We start from the raw sequence: 18,152 nt of genomic DNA, 5'->3' as shown, positions 1-18,152 counted from the left end.
TTCTTAGATGCCAAGAACTTTCCATATAATTTCTCTCCTGACACTCAAAACATCTATGATCATCGTGCCTCATCCTAAAAAAAAGTTGCACCTCTTTTTCTGAGCCAAAATACACCGGGCCTGAGATAGGAGTACAGAATAGCAGAAAAGACTCGCGGTTTACTAGTCTGGCAAGTATACTTCAGAGCTGACACTCCGCTGTGAGGGTCAGTGCAAGGTAGTTTAGCCATCTGAATGTGCTTTACAAATGAGGAAAAAAATCCAGTTTGTAACTACTGAGAAATATGAAGAGATAGTTAAAACATAGTAAAAAGTAAACATTTACTGGATTATTTTAAAGTATATTACTAGAACCAACAGGACATAACTTTAAACATGTATAAAGTATCATACATAAAAATGCATAGGTGTACAGTAAATATGTTCATTTATATGTGGAGTTATATGTACACACAGGGTCTGTTGTGCTTCTGGAACTCTAAGCAGTAATTCCTGCAGTATATTGTCTTAAAGCAGTTTTATTATGCAACTGTTTCCATGTAGCAGGTGCTGAGAACAACGTACATTAACGCTAAGCAGGTAAGTCGTATCCATTTACTCTTGAAATGTACAAATATAGGAAACACAAGGTCATAAATGCAACAGTACCTACACCTCCAAGACTTCCTTTTTTTTTTTTTTATTTAAATATGCACAAGTCCGCCTAATGGTGATGGATTGGTTTCTTTCCTGCTTCCCTTCTGTGTCAACATGTTGACCAGGCACTCAGGACAAAATCTTTCATGCACTTCAGCACCACTTCCACTGATTCAACTCAGTGCGCTCCTGACCTCGAAGTCTTCAGGTCAAAAATTAGAGGAAAAAATAAAATAAAAAATATATAAATAAAACAAACAAGCTTGTGGGCTTTTATTTTTTCACAAGTTATTTGCCACCAATACTGTCAAAGCAGCTGAATTGTAGTGCATCCACGGGCAGGAGCATATAGCAGCTTTTGTGCACTTCGCAAAAAAAATATATTAAAGAAAATCAAGTCTTTACTGGCTTGTTTTATCTGTCGCTAGAAAGATGCTGTGCTGCTTCTGAGCCCTTTCCATCAAATTCTTTTTCTTCTTTTTCTTGTCCTTTGTTTTTGTTGGCCTTCTTCCTAAAAAAAGGAAAAACAATATCAATGAGTCAATTAAGTAAAGAATACAGATGTGATATTAGACTGTAGTCAAAAAACTCAGTGGTACCGAAATCATCGATGGGGACTGCAAAGGTAATGCTGGCTAATGAGCTTTGACCACCAGTGAAAATGGAAGTTTTCAATGCGGTACAAGAGGAAGCAGGTTCCTTGACTGTCATCACTTGTCCACGGGCATAATTTTGCTGGTATGAGTAACCATGTTGAGGTAGGTCTCACTTTCGGCAGCATAACTGACACAAGCAACGTTATGCAAGTGCCTGAGGCCCAGAGCCAAACAAGTACATAGTCTCCTAACTTCCTGAAAGCTGGATGCATGTCTTACACCCCTGTGTAAATGTGCTTGAGTGAGTAATCCTGTTTAAGTCAGGTCCAATATATCTGTGATTTCGATGAGAAAGTAGGCATTACAGCGCAAGTATTTGGTTGGATGTCATCCTACGTGCTTTGGCAGAAACAGTGCCGCCTCTGTGAAGAACTGTTGCTGGTTATTAGTACACTGTGCCTAATTATCACAGCATATTACTGTGCAGAAACAAGAATGTCATTACATGTTTCTTGCTATTGGAAGTTCACTGAAAAATAACAAAAATCAGGAAATCAGGATAATACAGGAAAAAAATTTCTCAGACTCCTGGGATGGGAAAGTTTTTTTGTGTTCAGCTCTAATAATAAATCAGTGCCCTTTTGATTATCTCAACAAAGATAACCATGGACTGCAAAAAAAGCTAGCTACAAAGGCCCTCATTCAGCAAGGCATTCCCTTATAAGTTTATGCTTAAATCCTATCAGCTCTGGTAGGATTTAAGGAGACAACTGAATGCTGTCTGGAGTAAGAACAGTCTGGGTTTTCTTGGCAGTATCATATACTGAAATATATGATCAATGGTAAAAAACTAAGGTTATTAATCTCTAGAGGTGTCAACTTTGTAAACTTTTAGGAGAACTAAATTAACATAAGAAAGCAGTAAAAGGAAATTCAAGTAGCAGATGACACAAAAATGTGAAAATGCCACTTTTCAACAACAATGTCAGTATATTACTATTTGGGAGAAGTGTTTGCCAGTCTGCCTTTATCTTACTTCCGTATTGTTTCTCAACTAAAAATGCCCAAGCCTGTAAGAAGCATTTTTCTCTATTTGATAACAACATTGAATAAATTTTATTTTAAAATTATAAAAATTTATGATTCATTAAAAACGTAAGGTTATGTACTTGAGATTACACATTTGTAATGTGCTGTCTAGGCTACTAATCTAGGAATAATTGCAGTACTTGTATATAAAATAGAACAGGACATTAATGTAATAAGCACATGAGTTTAGCCCATATTAAAATCATAAGGGTCCTTGGAGTTTACTTCTGCTTCTCATTAAAGTCTGGCATTAATGCTACTATGGCATTTTGCCATTTTTAAATCTAGTTAGTCCTACACAGTAAAACCTCAGTCAAACCAATCATTAATCAAAGCAGCTTTTAAGTTAAAACTCTTTACTAACACTGTATCTAATGACCAGGCACACCTAATGAGGTCAGAGGGAAGGAATACTTGCCACAAAGTGGCATTACAACAAGATGGTTTGAATTATAGAAATTTTCATATCAAAATTTTGTTATGTGATTCTACTAGTTGGTATACTGGAAGGCATCAAAACCAGGATGAATGTAGTGTCGAACACTGTAGTCTATCTTGCACTTTAAATGCTCTAAATTTTTTAACCCGAAACTGTGAAATACTTATTAAGGAAGGAGTAGATAAGGGCAAACAATTCGAAATGAGTGACAACACTGCTCGCCCAGAAGACCAGTAGAATTAATTACATCTTTACTGGAGTTCTGCTATCCTGTTTGCTCAGTGATCTTACTTTCTGAGGTTTTTCACTGTACAGACCAATTAGTAAAAGATATATAAACCCCAGTCAGCGCCACATCTAGTTTTCTCTACAACCTCCTGCAAAGAACTAGAGTAAATGCTTACTGTAAGTTTAAGGTAGTGAAAAATTCTATTATTTTTCCTCTGAAAACTCTGACATGCACAGATAAAATGACACACAACCCACTTGGTATCTATTTGTCTGAGCCTCAGAAGGTAACTCCTGCAACACAAGCATCAAATTAAATTGCTAGCATGCTCTCCACACAATATCCTTAAAATAGAAATGAACTGAACTAGATTTCAGTGATTTGACATGTCATTGTACAACTAACACATTATGGTGCTTCTGCTGCTCCGCAGCAATTGTCCCCGTATCTGCGTTTGCCCCACAGCACACCGAAGGCAAACTACCTTCTTTTTTACCAACCCGTGCGAGGCAGCACCGCTGAGCTGTGGATACCTGAGAACTTGTTCTCCTGTTAGTGAGCTCTTTGGCTGCTCACTATATTTCCAAGCGTCCTGTTGTACGGAATCAGTTTCATTATTTTCAGGACAATATTAAACCACAAAGAGAAAATCCAGATGGCTGGCGAGGCTGAGAGTCCCAAATTCCAACTGTCATTTTAACCAGGAAACTGAATTTAAAAGGTATTTCTTGGCTAACCATCGGTTCCCATATTGCTACTAGAACGCAACAGAGATTAGAGATTAGCAAGAAAAAAGCGACTATAAAGACTAGTAAATTCAAACAAAGTATGCTGCTGAAGTCCCCATGCATGCGAACTTTTATTAAATTCAGATTTCGGTTGCAGTGCTTATTTTTTCAGCAGAAGCACAGTGAACAGAAGTAAGTTCTGAACATCTCGCTACAGACGTCTTTTGAAGAACATGATGTTTATGATACAGAACGTAGATCCTCAAAGGGGATCCAGGAGGCAAACACTCCCAGTTCCCCAACTGGAGGGCTGTGGGGTGAGGGCAGCCGATGGAGGAGGCACTCTCCTGGGACCAGGACAGCAGCAGCTCCCTCCACTCTGTGCCATGGGTTGGATGTGGAGAACGTTGTCCGCAGGGAGCCTTGGACAGCCTCCCCCATGCCTCGCCATACTCACTGCTCCTGAGAGCAAGAGCCCTGACCCCAAGCTCCTCTCTCCATAGGAAGCAGCAGGGCTCTGCCACACTTGGCTTTGCTGGGGCAGTTGAAAAGGAATGGATTTTGGCAGCGGTGTAGTACAGTCCAGAAGCTGCTGCTGTTACACACAGAAGGCAATTCCTGTCTGAAGCAGACGAGAAGGGAGATAAAAAGGACTCTGTCTCTCTAGAGGGGTTTTACCGCTATCAGCAACAGGTAGTATTACTGTACAGACAGAAAGCGACAATACCCGAGATATTAAATCTGATCCACCCAGCCTGTAAACCCCTCCTGATCAGAAACAGCACCCAAGCAAGCAAATGTCCAGCAGAGCCACGTGTGATCCACAGCCAGCACCACCCTTTAAGCGACATTACGTCCTTCCTAGCGATAACTCGCCTGCCTGTCACCTGGCAGACAGCCAGGCGCCTTGCTTCTCCTTTCCAAGCTACAGACCTCCGCACCAGGTCCCATCTTCAATCTTTATATTATGACTGCAGACAATCTATCTTCGTTGTTAGCGGCAATGGGAGCAAATACAAATAATTCATGCAAAGAGCAAGATATCTGAGCACTGTTCAGGTTACTGTATTCCTGTTTTTATTTTGGTTGCATTTTCCTTGCATACTAACTAGCTAACTAACTTTTCCTTGAAAAGCATTTTTTATCTCTGTCTAAAAAAGGCTCCTCAATTTTTGTTATCAGAGTCAGCTCTGAACATAATTTACAGAAGCTGTTTAATAGTCTGCAAAGTTGTATGTATACACTGAAATGTACAGGGCCTAAGAAAGACCTGAAACTTAGCTGGATCCGGTGTTATCATCTAGCAAATAAAAGCCTTACAAGCTTATCTATCATTCTGTATCTCATACTTCTGCACAGGTTATTTTACAGAAGCAGGATTGGCAAAGCCATTCGTGCTAACCCTTTATTGCAATGTTATAAAATTCAGTTTTGTATTTGCTTTATGAATTACCAATGAGTAAGTCCTCATTTTCTAAGTAACTTACCCCAATGGTTGCTATCTTTACAGTGTTGTGCGTTAAACTTTCGTTTGGACCACGTAGTTCTGGTAGGTAGATGGGCAACTAATACACTGTGCAATGAAATATTATCGTTAGCTAACAATGTACCACAACTTCTAATGGTATGATAACATATAGGTAATGGTACAACAACATCTAGGTAATAATGCAATTCCAACATGAATTCCTGAAAAAACATTATTTATGCTAATACACACAGCAATTGTCCATACACACTTAAATAATTATTTAACTTGACTCTTGCTGGATTATTTTTCTTCCTTTTTTGTTGTTTTTGTACCATTTTATCAGTGTTGCTCCTACAGCTGCTGCATGCTGGTGTATTAGACAGTTGTGCTCAGTTCTTTGGTTTGTCTCCTACACTGAGCTGAAAGGTGTTTGGAAAGATTGCATGTTCCTTCTGGATGGACCCACCTGGTCAATTCAGGATACACATACCTGGTTCAGAAGGAGCCTTCATCCTTCTGTCAGCTGCAAAGGCAGCTTTCTCCAGACAGAGTTTTTGGGCATCGGATTCTTAACACTCAGGGCACTCCCGGTTCTCTAGAACTAAAATGCAGCAAATGCATTCACAGGGGCTCCCAACCACATTGCTCGAGATCCTTGGCTCAGACAGACAGCATCAGTTCAGTATCTGAATTGCCCTTCATCTGCTGGATAAATACTGTTCTACGTACCGCTCTTCTAACAAAATCTGTCCATTGCTAGTTTCAGCAGACGGAGAAAACACAGTACACATCCACATGAGGGCAGCAAGGATTTAAACGTAAAACATTTCATAAAAGAAAAAAAAGCAACAACTATCTGCAGCTTTATTTTGTACTGTAACTCCTTCACAAATTTTCAGCGTTCTCACATATAAATTATTATTTTAAAGATATCAGAATATTTAATACTCCCTTCTTTATTTAAAACATTTTTCTCTCCTATTGATGATTACTGAATAATGGGACTTACAGGTGTTTGCCTGCTTCCCTTCCCTGGATTTTCACATGCAGAATTTTCACTGCTAGCCGCAAAGGCACAATGGTGTCCTGGGATAACAGCAGACCTTGCTAAATACACCTTATAATCTTTAATTCCCTTTCACTCGTCCTTTTAGGAGCTAAATGTTGCACACTGGTACATCATTCTCCTATGGCTGCGGTTCTATCATAGACGCCACGTGTGGCAGCATCTCATCCGTGTGGTAAGCTTGAAAAGTTACTACACCCAAGTCATAGCACTGAAGGATGGCAGACACCAGGGAACTAGTGACAGCAATGGAAAGATGATAGAGATACTCAATGATTAACCAGTCAGATCAACGCACAGAAAGATGGGAGATGTAAGCTTCTGGAGGAGCCCTCTCTGGCAGGACAACTTCTGTCCTGCACAGACCCTTGTGTGCCTCATCATTTACTCCCCATTTGCACCACACACCAAACTACACATAAACAGTGACTGCAAGAATCCAACAACAAGCAAACAAAGGTTTCAGTCCAGAAATTATTCCCCAGAGGTAATTTATCTCCTGGGACTTTCAGTCGGGTTAAAAATTTTGGATACTGAAACTGCCAGAGAAATGCACAAATTGTTAAGAAATCTTATAAACACACACTCAAGGAAAGAAAAAATTTCCCCACTGCTACAAAGTCGATCTCTTCCTAAAGCATGATTTACAAACCAACGCTGACAAGTGGCCCACAGGAAGAGGACACAAAGAGCTTTAATAACTTAGCAAACGGCACGCCGCAGGCATCTCTACCAATGTCACCTGCTGCCGAATTCAAGACAGCTTTCCTAAGCTAGTTTTCAGTTGTTTTTTTCTTAACACAGTCAAATCTAGGCTGAAATTGGCCGTGCTCAGTGTGTGCTACAGGAGCAATATGACTTGGGGGAAATCAGCCAAAGTACAATAGCCTTTTTGGACAGAGAGTGATGACATTGGGACTTGGATGGTGACACTGGAAAAGAAGTAAGAAGGTTGAGGAGATGGGACAGAAAGGGTCAAGTGTCAGAAACCAGCTCCTCATTTTCCTGGGTGAATTTCTGATGTCATTTGAAGAAGTCCTGTGAACACACAGACAACGGAAGGGATGGTATGATCACATAGAGTATGTAAGCTGCCCACAACACCATTTCAAATCTCAAAATACCAGAATTTGTAAAGGCGGGTTAACTAATGTTTTCAAAGCACTGAAACACAGTAACAAGGGACACCATAGAAAAGTCATGAATTACTTTATTGTTCTTTCTTCATTTGCAAGGGCTGAATAACGTTGAGAAAATGAGGTCTTAGAACAATTACTGAATAAAAATAGAAAAAACTATACTGTAATTATAGACTTTATCACAACTGATAGAAAGAAGGAGCAAATGAAGGCACTTCTTCAGCTGTGAAGTGCTTGAGTTTGCAAGCTTACTGGTGTTCTTTTGTACTTTGTGGTGCAATACTAATAGCTAATGGTATAAATTATATGTATTCCTGGCCTACTGAAATTAACAATAGACTAAGAAAATTAGTTCCCTTCTGTAAATGCACAGTTTGATGTTTTTCACACATTTTTGTCTATTTGATGTCAGCTTCCCTGATGAATATCAGGAAAATTTCTGCCTTGAGTAACCTTTGTAATTTCTACACAAATAATTACAAAAGCACTGGTAGTGCAGAACTATCCTAAGTGATATCTCATTCAGTTCCTGACAGCCAGAATCCTGATATTTTATTTTCAACTTAATAATTTCACAACTTTGGGTACATTATGATATCCCAACCAACATTTAACATTGCATATACTTGGTGTTTGCATACACCAGATATCAGCTACTAGCTATCAATGAAAGCTAATTTAAAAGAATCAAAGAATAATTCCTCAACTAAAGAAATATCAAATTATCCCAAGTTTCTGTATCTTTATCCCAGTAGCTTTTTTTTTTGTTTTGACACATCCACTAAGAAATTAAAGGGTTTATTATTTAGGGCAAGAATAAGCAAAGTGAGGTACTCTTTTTCTCCCAAAGTACACATCTACATTTCATCTGCCCTGAATACAAACTAAGCAATACTAAAACCTGATGTTCTTTCCTTCTGGACAATATTGAGTATCATCAGAGATTGTCATCTGTTTAAGAAATACTGATTCCTCCATAAAGAATGGAATTTATATGTCACAGCCTATTGAGAGTTCAGTGGATTTTTTTCCTCAACTTTAAGGCAAATTCACTGGGAAAAGGGTCATCTTTCATTGCTGAAATGCAATGCATTTCCCACACTGCAGCTTTCCAACGTGTACAGTAGATGGCAGTGAGACATTAACTGAAAACAGGCTTCCACTTCCATCATTTCAAAAAACATTAATTTTTCTTTGTAGAAATACCCATTACTCTGCCTAGAACAAAAGCCATTCTATTCAGCAATGAATATAAAGAGTGCAAAAAATAAAAATTCACACATACAGACTCAGAGAAGAAAGCAAAAGACAGCACACTAGGCTAGTGGAAGAGGAAAACTAGCAAACTCAAGGTGATGTGGGAACTCTCAGAAAACCGTGAATAGAAGACGTATGTTTAACTGAGTAGTATAGATGTTTAAATCTTGGGTCCCATTGTCCCTTTAGTCACAGTTGTGTGAAAACAGGTGGGTCTCCATTGCAGCCAAAATCTTTATCTAATGTAGACTTAGCTCAGAATTCAAATGATATGAATATCAGTTGCATGCAGGGTACTCACTAGTCTTACCCTAGTCAACAGCATGTCAGATCAGATGCTTTGCAAGCAGAGTCAGGCAAAATACTTCCAATGAAAGGTTTAGGTTTGTTTATTTGCCATCCTTTCACAGGCAATATGAAGCAAATTTCAAAATAATAAAAAATGTTTATACAGTCAAGAGTACACGTACACCTGTAAATGTTTTTTAACTCTATAGGCAACAATTATAGCTAAGAACTAATTGGCTTTGAACTTCTCTGGGTTTGACAGGGCACTAAGCTCACTTAAAACTCCCTCTGACCAGTATTTCAAAACAGATTCTTAATTTTTCTATTTCTTCCTTTTTCTAGTCAATTTAATTAATTTTATTTTTATCTCATCATATAGGGAATAGAAAATAAATTCGACTGAGACACCATTTATTTGTGGCACCTGCAAGGTTTAATTTCATACTGGAAATTGCATTTTGTTCAATTAAGGGTTTCGTACAGAGAAAGACATTATACTGGGAAGCTGATTTTTTTTAGAGTTTTTTTTTCTTCTGTGAAATACCGTTTAATTGTGAAGAGTTTGTCTTTTTTAACTCCCTTTAGGGATTCTGGTCAAGAACTGTGGAACAATTTTGTTCCAGGACCTTTTTTTTTTTTTTTAACTGAAACAGCTCAAAAAATAGCTTTAATTCACTTCTGCCTCTCTTCAAGTAATGCACAGGTAAACCATTGAAGTTCAGCAAGAAAAGAGGCTAAACTGAACACCTGACAAGGGAATAAAGTACCATCCAGCAGGAAGACTCCTACTGAATACCAACTGAAAGTGAAGATGAATGTATTATTTCTAATAATATGATGTAAAATTATTACCTCAGTCTGCCTATCAGGAATGGTGTACCAGATTAACCGCTGCACCTGCATTGCTTGCCGATATTCTTTTGGTTTATACTTGAGAAGGTGCTGAAACAGAAGATATCCACACTGCCTACCTAAATTTGTTCAGGTTAGTCTCTATTTATCCATAACGACATCGGTGTATTCTGTATACACTTTTCCCTTCTCCTCAGCCATTTTTCCGATGCAGCGAGATGAAGCACACGCACTTGTTTTCTTCGCCTAACCCACAATCAGAACTCCACTCCATCCATTATAGCTTTTAACTTATAACCATAACCTATAGCCATAGCTGTACTATGGTCACTATGGAGTCGCCATCTTGGTCTTCTAGTTAGGATATTATCTCTTCTGATATTTCCCCTCTGTTGACGCAGTGTAACACACTCTTTATACCTAAGGATCTACATTTAGCTTTCACGACTTTCCGTTACCTGTACATCCCGCACACTATGGCCAGGGACTTCTCCATAGTAATGCTACACCTGCATTACTAAATTAAACAGTGTTAGAGAATATCCCCAAATACTGGACCTCAGCTGCCTGTGACGTTTTGACCTGGGGCAGCCCCTGCCCTTCCCAGGGAGACAGCGCAAGCCAGGGCTGCTCCCACGGGCATCTCCCTGGCGTGGGAGCTCTCAGCAGAGCAATAGCGAGGTGGACCCACCTGTGCCACTCGATGCAGTGCCAGGTAACACGTTTGGTTAACTACTCTGGCTACACTTCGGTTAACTACTATAGAGATAGTCTCGATCTTTGAGCTGTGGCCAGTGACGATTTAAAAGATGTCCTGAGTTACGTGGCTTTATCGCTACGTGTATTACAGTAGCTTTCTTGCTGGCTTAAAGACAAGCGCTTTGCCAAGACTGCCTACGAGGACCCAATACTCATATGCATGCCAGGCTGGCGTATGCTGTAACCAGTTAATTCCCCATCATATAGCTACAGGAAGCTTATGCACTATCAGAAGCTGGAGAAAGGGCACTTTTCACCCTAAGTCTAACTTGTTTCCCAACAGTCACACACCAGTTTTGCATGGATCTTAAAATTAATACTGCACAGTCATTTATAAAAAATGGATGCATACAGTATCCAATACGGCACTTTCTCTTGCTAAAGCTTTTGTTTGTGTACTAGTATCATATCAAACCACTGTCACAGCTTTAGAAACAGCTTTATGGCCCATGGAACGTTTTTTTGGAAGTCTGTTGTTTATATGGAGTCTACTTTACAGTGAGGTTAGGAACATAAAATCACCTGACTGGGTTCTGTTAACTATGATCTGGACCAGCTTTCGGAGCTCTGCTATTATCTTTGGAAAAGGAGTGCATGAGGACTTCTGCAAAGAAGCGAAAAGGCATCAGGATGATGGCCCCTCCATAACACGGTCATGCTGCTCTGGGGGAAGCGGCAGCACAGCTCTCCCAGGATGCTGATGCCATTTTTTTCCCACTGCAAACACACCATGGAGAGAGCCGTGGAAAGGAACAGCTGGACTAAAGGGTGACTTTCAGCACCGTTCCCTCCCTACCCCAAAACTGGTACTCAAACAGGTGCACAACTACTGTACGTTCATCAGCGCATACATGGTGTGTAACTTTGGTTTTAAAGGAGACTTACTCAGACTAAAATATCAGACACTGAGAGCTTCATGCTGCCTGACAGACTTGGCCTGGAACGTGAAAGAAAGAGAAGTTGTATGACTATCAGTTATTTGTGTATTGTCTATTTTATTTCATTTCATATTTTCATTTTCACACACCACGCACCTAGAGCTTTGCTGTACCCCTGGCTCCTAGCCTGGCCGTGTTTCTGGCACACAGACAGTGTCTGTGGGGACCATCTCGAACTCTGGACCATGAAACTTGAGAAGCATCCATCATCAATTTAAAACTACTGGACGAATTTTCTTCAAACTTCCTCCTGGACTTTTTTCCGAGTGTTTGAGCCATGTTTGGTTCAACTCCCAGCATAATTCTTGCCACAGGAAAAACTTTGCACCCTCATCCCACAAAAACCCCACACAAGCAGCTCTTTAAATGTCCCCACATTGCTGTGAACTTTTTTGACCAACTGGCACTTGAAGCTTGAACATGAGCTGGCTGAGGACAGGACAAAATATCAGTAAATCAGGATCAAGGACCCAAGATAAACTGAGCTTAAAAGTATTTATTTTTGCCTTTCTCCAAAGTAATGCATAAATAGACCACGGGACCACCTAGTTTTTTTTCCCTGCACGGCACTAAACTCGTGTATGCCACTCATTAATTTCTTGTTCCCTGGAAAAATATCATTTTGCTCAAGATATCATAAGCCTTTAAAAATATGATAGATAATGGGTTTCCATGAATGAGTTGTAAAAGATTTTTTTTTGTATTGCTGATAGTGAGATACTGATAGGCATTTTTTCCCCTATTTTTAAGTATTAATCAGAATGTACTGTAAAACAGCCAAAGGCAAAAAATTCAATTTGATATACTTGGAGATTTTCATAGTGAGAGGGTCACATCTGAAGGAAATAAATGAGGTGATTTCAAAGTTATGGTTATTTAAAAGGGAAATTCTCATAGAAACAAACAATTTATGCTGTCCTTTCTTTACATTATGCTCTACAACTTTTCTAAATAAATTCAAGTCTGCATGTAATAGCAACATTAGATATAATGTGTCCTATATTAAATTTTACTGCAGATGCACATGGGAGCATAGTAAGGGCAAACCACAAGCCAAACAACCTGTGATTTCTCAAAGTTTATTATTAGACTTAATAACTTAAAGTGTCTTGTTTGCCTTGAAGCCAGCTGAACCAGTTCTTATCTGAAGTGCACTGCATCAAGATTGTCTCAAACCTGCATACCTTTTCAAAGCCTGTAGATTAAATAATAAATACCTAGATAGGAAAATTAGATAATGCATGTCTCTCTAAGAATGCTTACACTTTGTATTAATATAATTGAAAACATGTTTTATTCCTTAAAACTTGAGATGATTCAGTGACTGCAAGTGAGAAGTGGGGTCAAGAGAACCTCTAGTGAGATCTCTTACATAAACATGAGAAGTCAAACATTATTCTCATATGCTGTTGAGGCTCATAACTTGTTGGAGAAATGCATCCGGTCTAGATCTGAAGACAAGAGGAGACGGAGGATCCCCCACTTCCTTTGGTAATTGTCCCAGCAGTTAATCATTCCACTGCCAGAAATATCTGCCCAATTCCTAAGTTAAGTTTTAATACCCAGCTATTATTTCTTATTACGCCTTTCTGCCCTTGATCAGACTTTTCTCTTTATGCATTTGTCCTGGTTTCAGCCAGGATAGAGCTGGTTTTCTTCACAGAAGCCAGTGTGAGGATATGTTTTGGATTTGGGATGAGAAACTGTTGATAACGTGCTGATGTTTTGAGCTGTGGCTGAGCAGTCAAGGACAGTCCAGCTTCTCGTGCTGGCCTGCCAGCGAGCAGGCTGGGGGTGCACGGGGAGCTGGGGGGGGACACAGCCAGGACAGCTGACCCAGGCTGGCCAAAGACATTCCCTACCATACGACATCATGCCCAGTACATAAACTGGAGCTGGCCGGGGGGTGGGAATCGCTGCTCGGGGACGGGCTGTCGATCACTGGGTGGTGAGCAATTGCTGTATTGGGCATCACTTGTTCCTGTACACTCCTTTGTCGGTATTATTATTGTTGTTATCATTGTTGTTTCCTTCTCTCTTGCCGTCCTATTAAACTGTTTTTATCTCAACCCTGGAGTTTTTTCCTAATTCTCTCCCCCGTCCCACTGGGGGAGGGGGGAGTGAGCGAGCGGCTGCGTGATGTTGCTGTCTGGGGCTAAACCACGACAGTGTTGTAGATAAATCTCTGCTCATCATCCTTCTGAGAAGTTAAACATATGGTAGGCTTTGCGCACATTTCTTTAAAGCTTATTTTGTAGCCCACAAATAAAGTTTTTGACTCTTATCTGCAGTTTCCAGCTAAACTATCTGTTCAGTCTTCCAAATAATCTCCAAAATGTCAGTTTTGTTCATACATAGGACAAAATTGAGTTATTGTGCTTTTTCCTTATTACCAAAGATATACAGCCAAGAACTAAATTTGAAATTCTTCTCTCTACACTTTAGTGGACTCATGGGATTTCTTCTGAGAAACACTGCTTTTTAGATGCCATTCCTCATCCTGCAGGTACGCATACCTCATTCCGTAACTCTTTGATCCTCCAGGATAACTACTCGTTTAACTAAATTAAAATTAATTGTTTTTGAATGGGACCACTTTACAAAGCAACCTGGATTTTTCTTTAGGTCTACTCCAGAGTATTATTTACCACTACGCTCAGATTTTTTCTTTTTAAAAAAATGTTTATATAATTGACTGAAAGAAATAGCAATGCTTACAGAACCATATTAAGGCCATCATCACTTTTTCCTAAACATCCAGACAGCCCGTACTTTAATTTTATTTTGTGGTAAAGATAAGAAAACTTTATAGACCTATAAAAGTCCCAAGTCTGAACATTTTCGAGTATGGTAGTTAGTCCTGCCCGTGACTTCTGCGACGCTTCTGTTACCTTCATTTCTACAGCTGCAAATATTAATCCAAAAGGAACTGGCTTTGCAGGAGCTTTCCACACAGGCATAGTCCTCACACAAAGAAATTTTACTTTGAAAGGAGTTGTTTAAATAAGCTTTTCTGCTGATAGCATAACAAAAACAAACAAACCAACCAACCCAACAAACCAACATGGGCTGGACTTGACCGTACGCCTCGAATAAATTTTACATCAGAAGCTGCAATAGGCAAATACCAAACTGTGATCTATCAGGCGAGCGCATAGAGCCTAGGCTTGTTATTCATCTCCACCATAAAAACCTATGTCTAAGAAGAGCCATGAGAAGCCTGAACAGAGCGAAATTCCAGAACTAACCCGGTATTACTGCGGTTACGGGGAATGCCCCTTTTCTGGATCCAGCTGGGGCAGCTGAGGAGATTTTTGCCGCGGCTGCTCCTCAGTGCCCACCGCCTGGCAACCACCAGCCCCAGCTCTGCAGGCAGAAGAGGCTGCACGAACAACTGCTAATCGCAGAAGCGCAAAATGGCGCCCGCAGGAAGGTCCAGGCGGCCTCCCTTGGGGCGAAGGCCACCCGCAGACCGCGCCGGGCTGACGGCGAGCGCGTGCCTGTCCCTTCCCGTGGCACAACGGCAGGAACGCCTACCGTGGGGCAGCGCTGGCTTCACGGGCAGCAGCCGCGCAGAACGGAGCAACGGCTTCTTCGAAAGTTATTTTACTAAACTGAAGTAAGTCCTTGACAATAAATCTGTCCACGTGATCTGGTGCACACGCTTCGGCAGACGGAATAATGCGTACGTATTTCAACTCTGAGCACATTGCTGTTTACATGTGCTGTATTTAAAACCACGTATTTTTATATTTTAGCACCAACCTGAAGACCGACGACGACAAAAATACTTTTTTCCCCTCCCGGAGGTAAGAGACATTGATTTGCTAGGGGACTGAATGGTCTGCAGCATCTCTGTTATGCCGGCCTATTACAGAATCACAGAATCACAGAATCACTAGGTTGGAAAGGACCTTCAAGATCATCAAGTCCAACCATTAATCCAGCGCCACCATGTCCCCTAAACCATGTCCTGAAGCGCCACATCCACACGTTTTTTGAACACTTCCAGAGATGGCGACTCCACCACCTCCCTGGGCAGCCTGTTCCAATGTCTGATCACCCTCTCAGTGAAGAAATTTTTCCTAATATCCAATCTAAACCTCCCCTGGCACAATTTGAGGCCATTTCCTCTTGTCCTATCGCTGGTTACTTGGGAGAAGAGACCAACACCCTCGTTGCCACAACCCCCTTTCAGGTAGTTGTAGAGAGCGATAAGGTCTCTCCTCAGCCTCCTCTTCTTCAGACTAAACAACTCCAGTTCCCTCAGCTGCTCCTCATAAGACTTGTGCTCCAGACCCCTCACCAGCTTCATTGCCCTTCTCTGGACACGCTCCAGCACCTCAGCATCCTTCTTGTAGTGAGGGGCCCAAAACTGAACACAGGATTTGAGGTGCAGCCTCACCAGTGCCGAGTACAGGGGCACGATCACTTCCCTGCTCCTGCTGGCCACACTATTGCTGATACAGGCCAGGACGCAGTTGGTCTTCTTGGCCACCTGGGCACACTGCCGGCTCATATTCAGCCGGGTGTCAACCAGCACCCCCAGGTCCCTTTCCGCCGGGCTGCTCTCCAGCCACTCCTCCCCAAGCCTGTAGCGTTGCATGGGGTTGTTGTGGCCAAAGTGCAGGACCCTGCACTTGGCCTTATTAAACCTCATACAGGTGACCTCGGCCCATCGATCCAGCCTGTCCAGATCCCTCTGCAGAGCCCTCCTACCCTCCAGCAGATCAACACTCCCACCCAACTTGGTGTCATCTGCAAACTTACTGAGGGAGCACTCGATTCCCTCATCCAGATCATCAATAAAGATACTGAACAAGACCGGCCCCAGAACCGAGCCCTGGGGAACACCGCTTGTGACCGGCCGCCAGCCGGATTTAACGCCACAGATGCTCTCAGCACCACAGGGGCGTACCTTCTCCGCCACATACGCAGCAGCTGGAGGCAGCCTTGGCACCGCACGATGCAAGGAGGAGTATAACGTGGCGTCTAATAATACATGTGGAGTGGACAAATTAGGTTCTGTTCTTATTCTGATATACATCTGCAAGAAAGACAGCACTATAATCACCACCATCCATTTAAACAATGTCTAAACTAAACTGAAAACTAAAGCTTTTCCCCCGCATAAAACATTTTGAAGTATATATTCACTGATAAAGTTGAAGAAAAATGTGTGGATGCTTTCTTAAGAAGAAAAGGAAAAAAAAATATATGAAATAAACACAGCATGTAGCTTAAAGGCTACTTGCCATAAAAGGCTTTTCCTGACTGGAAGTTACAGATGTACTTAAAAAACAGATGTACATCAAAGACTGTTGATTAGAAGCACAGCGAGAACTAATTATCAGTTATTTTTTTCAAAAAAGAATTTCTTTATTCTAATACCAATAAAACCTTAGTATGTAGAGAATGATTCTATGGGTTTAATTAACCATATGAAAAATATAAATGTATATGCTATTCCTGCTTCACATCATCACATTCTTATGGCTACTTTTGGTGAGTTTCTGATGGATATGAGATCTTGGCTTCATTATTTTGTGACAGTATTAGCTTAAAGACACTGCATAACTGAAATTGTTCAAGATCTATTTATTTTTTGCTTAGAAGTGCTTGATGTTAATAATTCTTTGTCGGCCAGAAGTATTGCCACCAGTAGATATTGAGGCTGGCAGTCATAGAGAGCCCATCCTGCAGTGCGGTACAGTGAGTACAGTAGCACAAAGCACAATCCTTGCTAAACTGGTGGCCAGCTGCAAGGGCCACATCTTGTGAATAAAATAAAAAGAGCCAAAGCACAGGACTGAACGTTGTCTTCAAACACTAGCAGGTCTCCTGGCATGTTTCTGACTTGTGCCAACTAGTACTTCTCCCAAGAATGGTACATTGCTGTCTCTACATTCTTTGCAGAAGATCAAGGGATGATGAAAGAAACATCTAGCCAAACCCTTTAGACTTCACTAATTTCAAATTAGCAGCTGTTTTTCACGCTGAACAATTTTTACAGTTCTGATTTTAGATGCCCCTGGACTGGAATACATGGACCTAAAAATCAGACATGCAAGTGTATACCTCTGGCTACACGCTTGGGCTGGCTGGTAAGGTTTTGAATGCTGGAAGGAAGTATTTATTTGAACCAAGCTCAGCTAAGTGATTATCAGCTTCTCACATTGAAGTATAGTTGATCTCCACTGAATGCTAATTATTTCATCATGTTAGCAAACACTCATTTCTTGGCCAGTGCCTTCATCACAATCTGTTCCATGTGTTGATTTAAGCTGTCCTGTAAGATTAATAGTGGGTGACAACTGGATCATTTAGGGTGTGACATACTTATCAAATCAGTTACAAGTATCCACTCAACTCTTTATTTTCTCTACTGAGACAATTAAGCCACTATTATAGCCACTTTTCTTGTCTCCAACTCAGACTGGAAGATAGCTTTTTCTTCTTGTCATTTGGTGACTTCAGGAGATTCCTTCCAAAACCCTGTTTGAATCTATTCTCCTTCCAGTTATGCTTAACATCTTTCAGTTTCCTTCTGTATAGCCAATTAATTACTTACTCACTAACGCTATCCAGTTATTCTTCTTTAAACTTCTTTCCATACATACAGGCTTCAAACATGTGATTTCTGTTGTTCATTTCTGTGTAAATAA

The 18,152-nt window shown here is 40.7% G+C and overlaps 1 protein-coding gene across 2 annotated transcripts in view; it reads right to left on the bottom strand.

Moving 5' to 3' along the window:
* Positions 1-412: 412 nt before the first annotated feature.
* The window catches only part of RSPO2 (R-spondin 2), a gene marked incomplete at its 5' end in the record, with an annotated part of 121,311 nt that continues 103,571 nt past the window's right edge, over positions 413-18,152 (bottom strand). For both annotated transcript variants that reach the window (XM_082015417.1, XM_082015418.1), the window contains one exon: positions 413-1,147. In XM_082015417.1, the coding sequence (XP_081871543.1) occupies positions 1,038-1,147 (110 nt within the window). In that variant the 3' untranslated portion in view covers positions 413-1,037. The remainder of the gene's footprint in view (positions 1,148-18,152) is intronic.

This window comes from Phaethon aethereus, assembly GCF_964289735.1.
Source record: "Phaethon aethereus genome assembly, chromosome: 2".
Classification (NCBI taxonomy): domain Eukaryota; kingdom Metazoa; phylum Chordata; class Aves; order Phaethontiformes; family Phaethontidae; genus Phaethon; species Phaethon aethereus.
The sequence above is the reverse complement of the archived record's forward strand: the minus strand, read 5'-3'. Positions and strand labels throughout refer to the sequence as shown.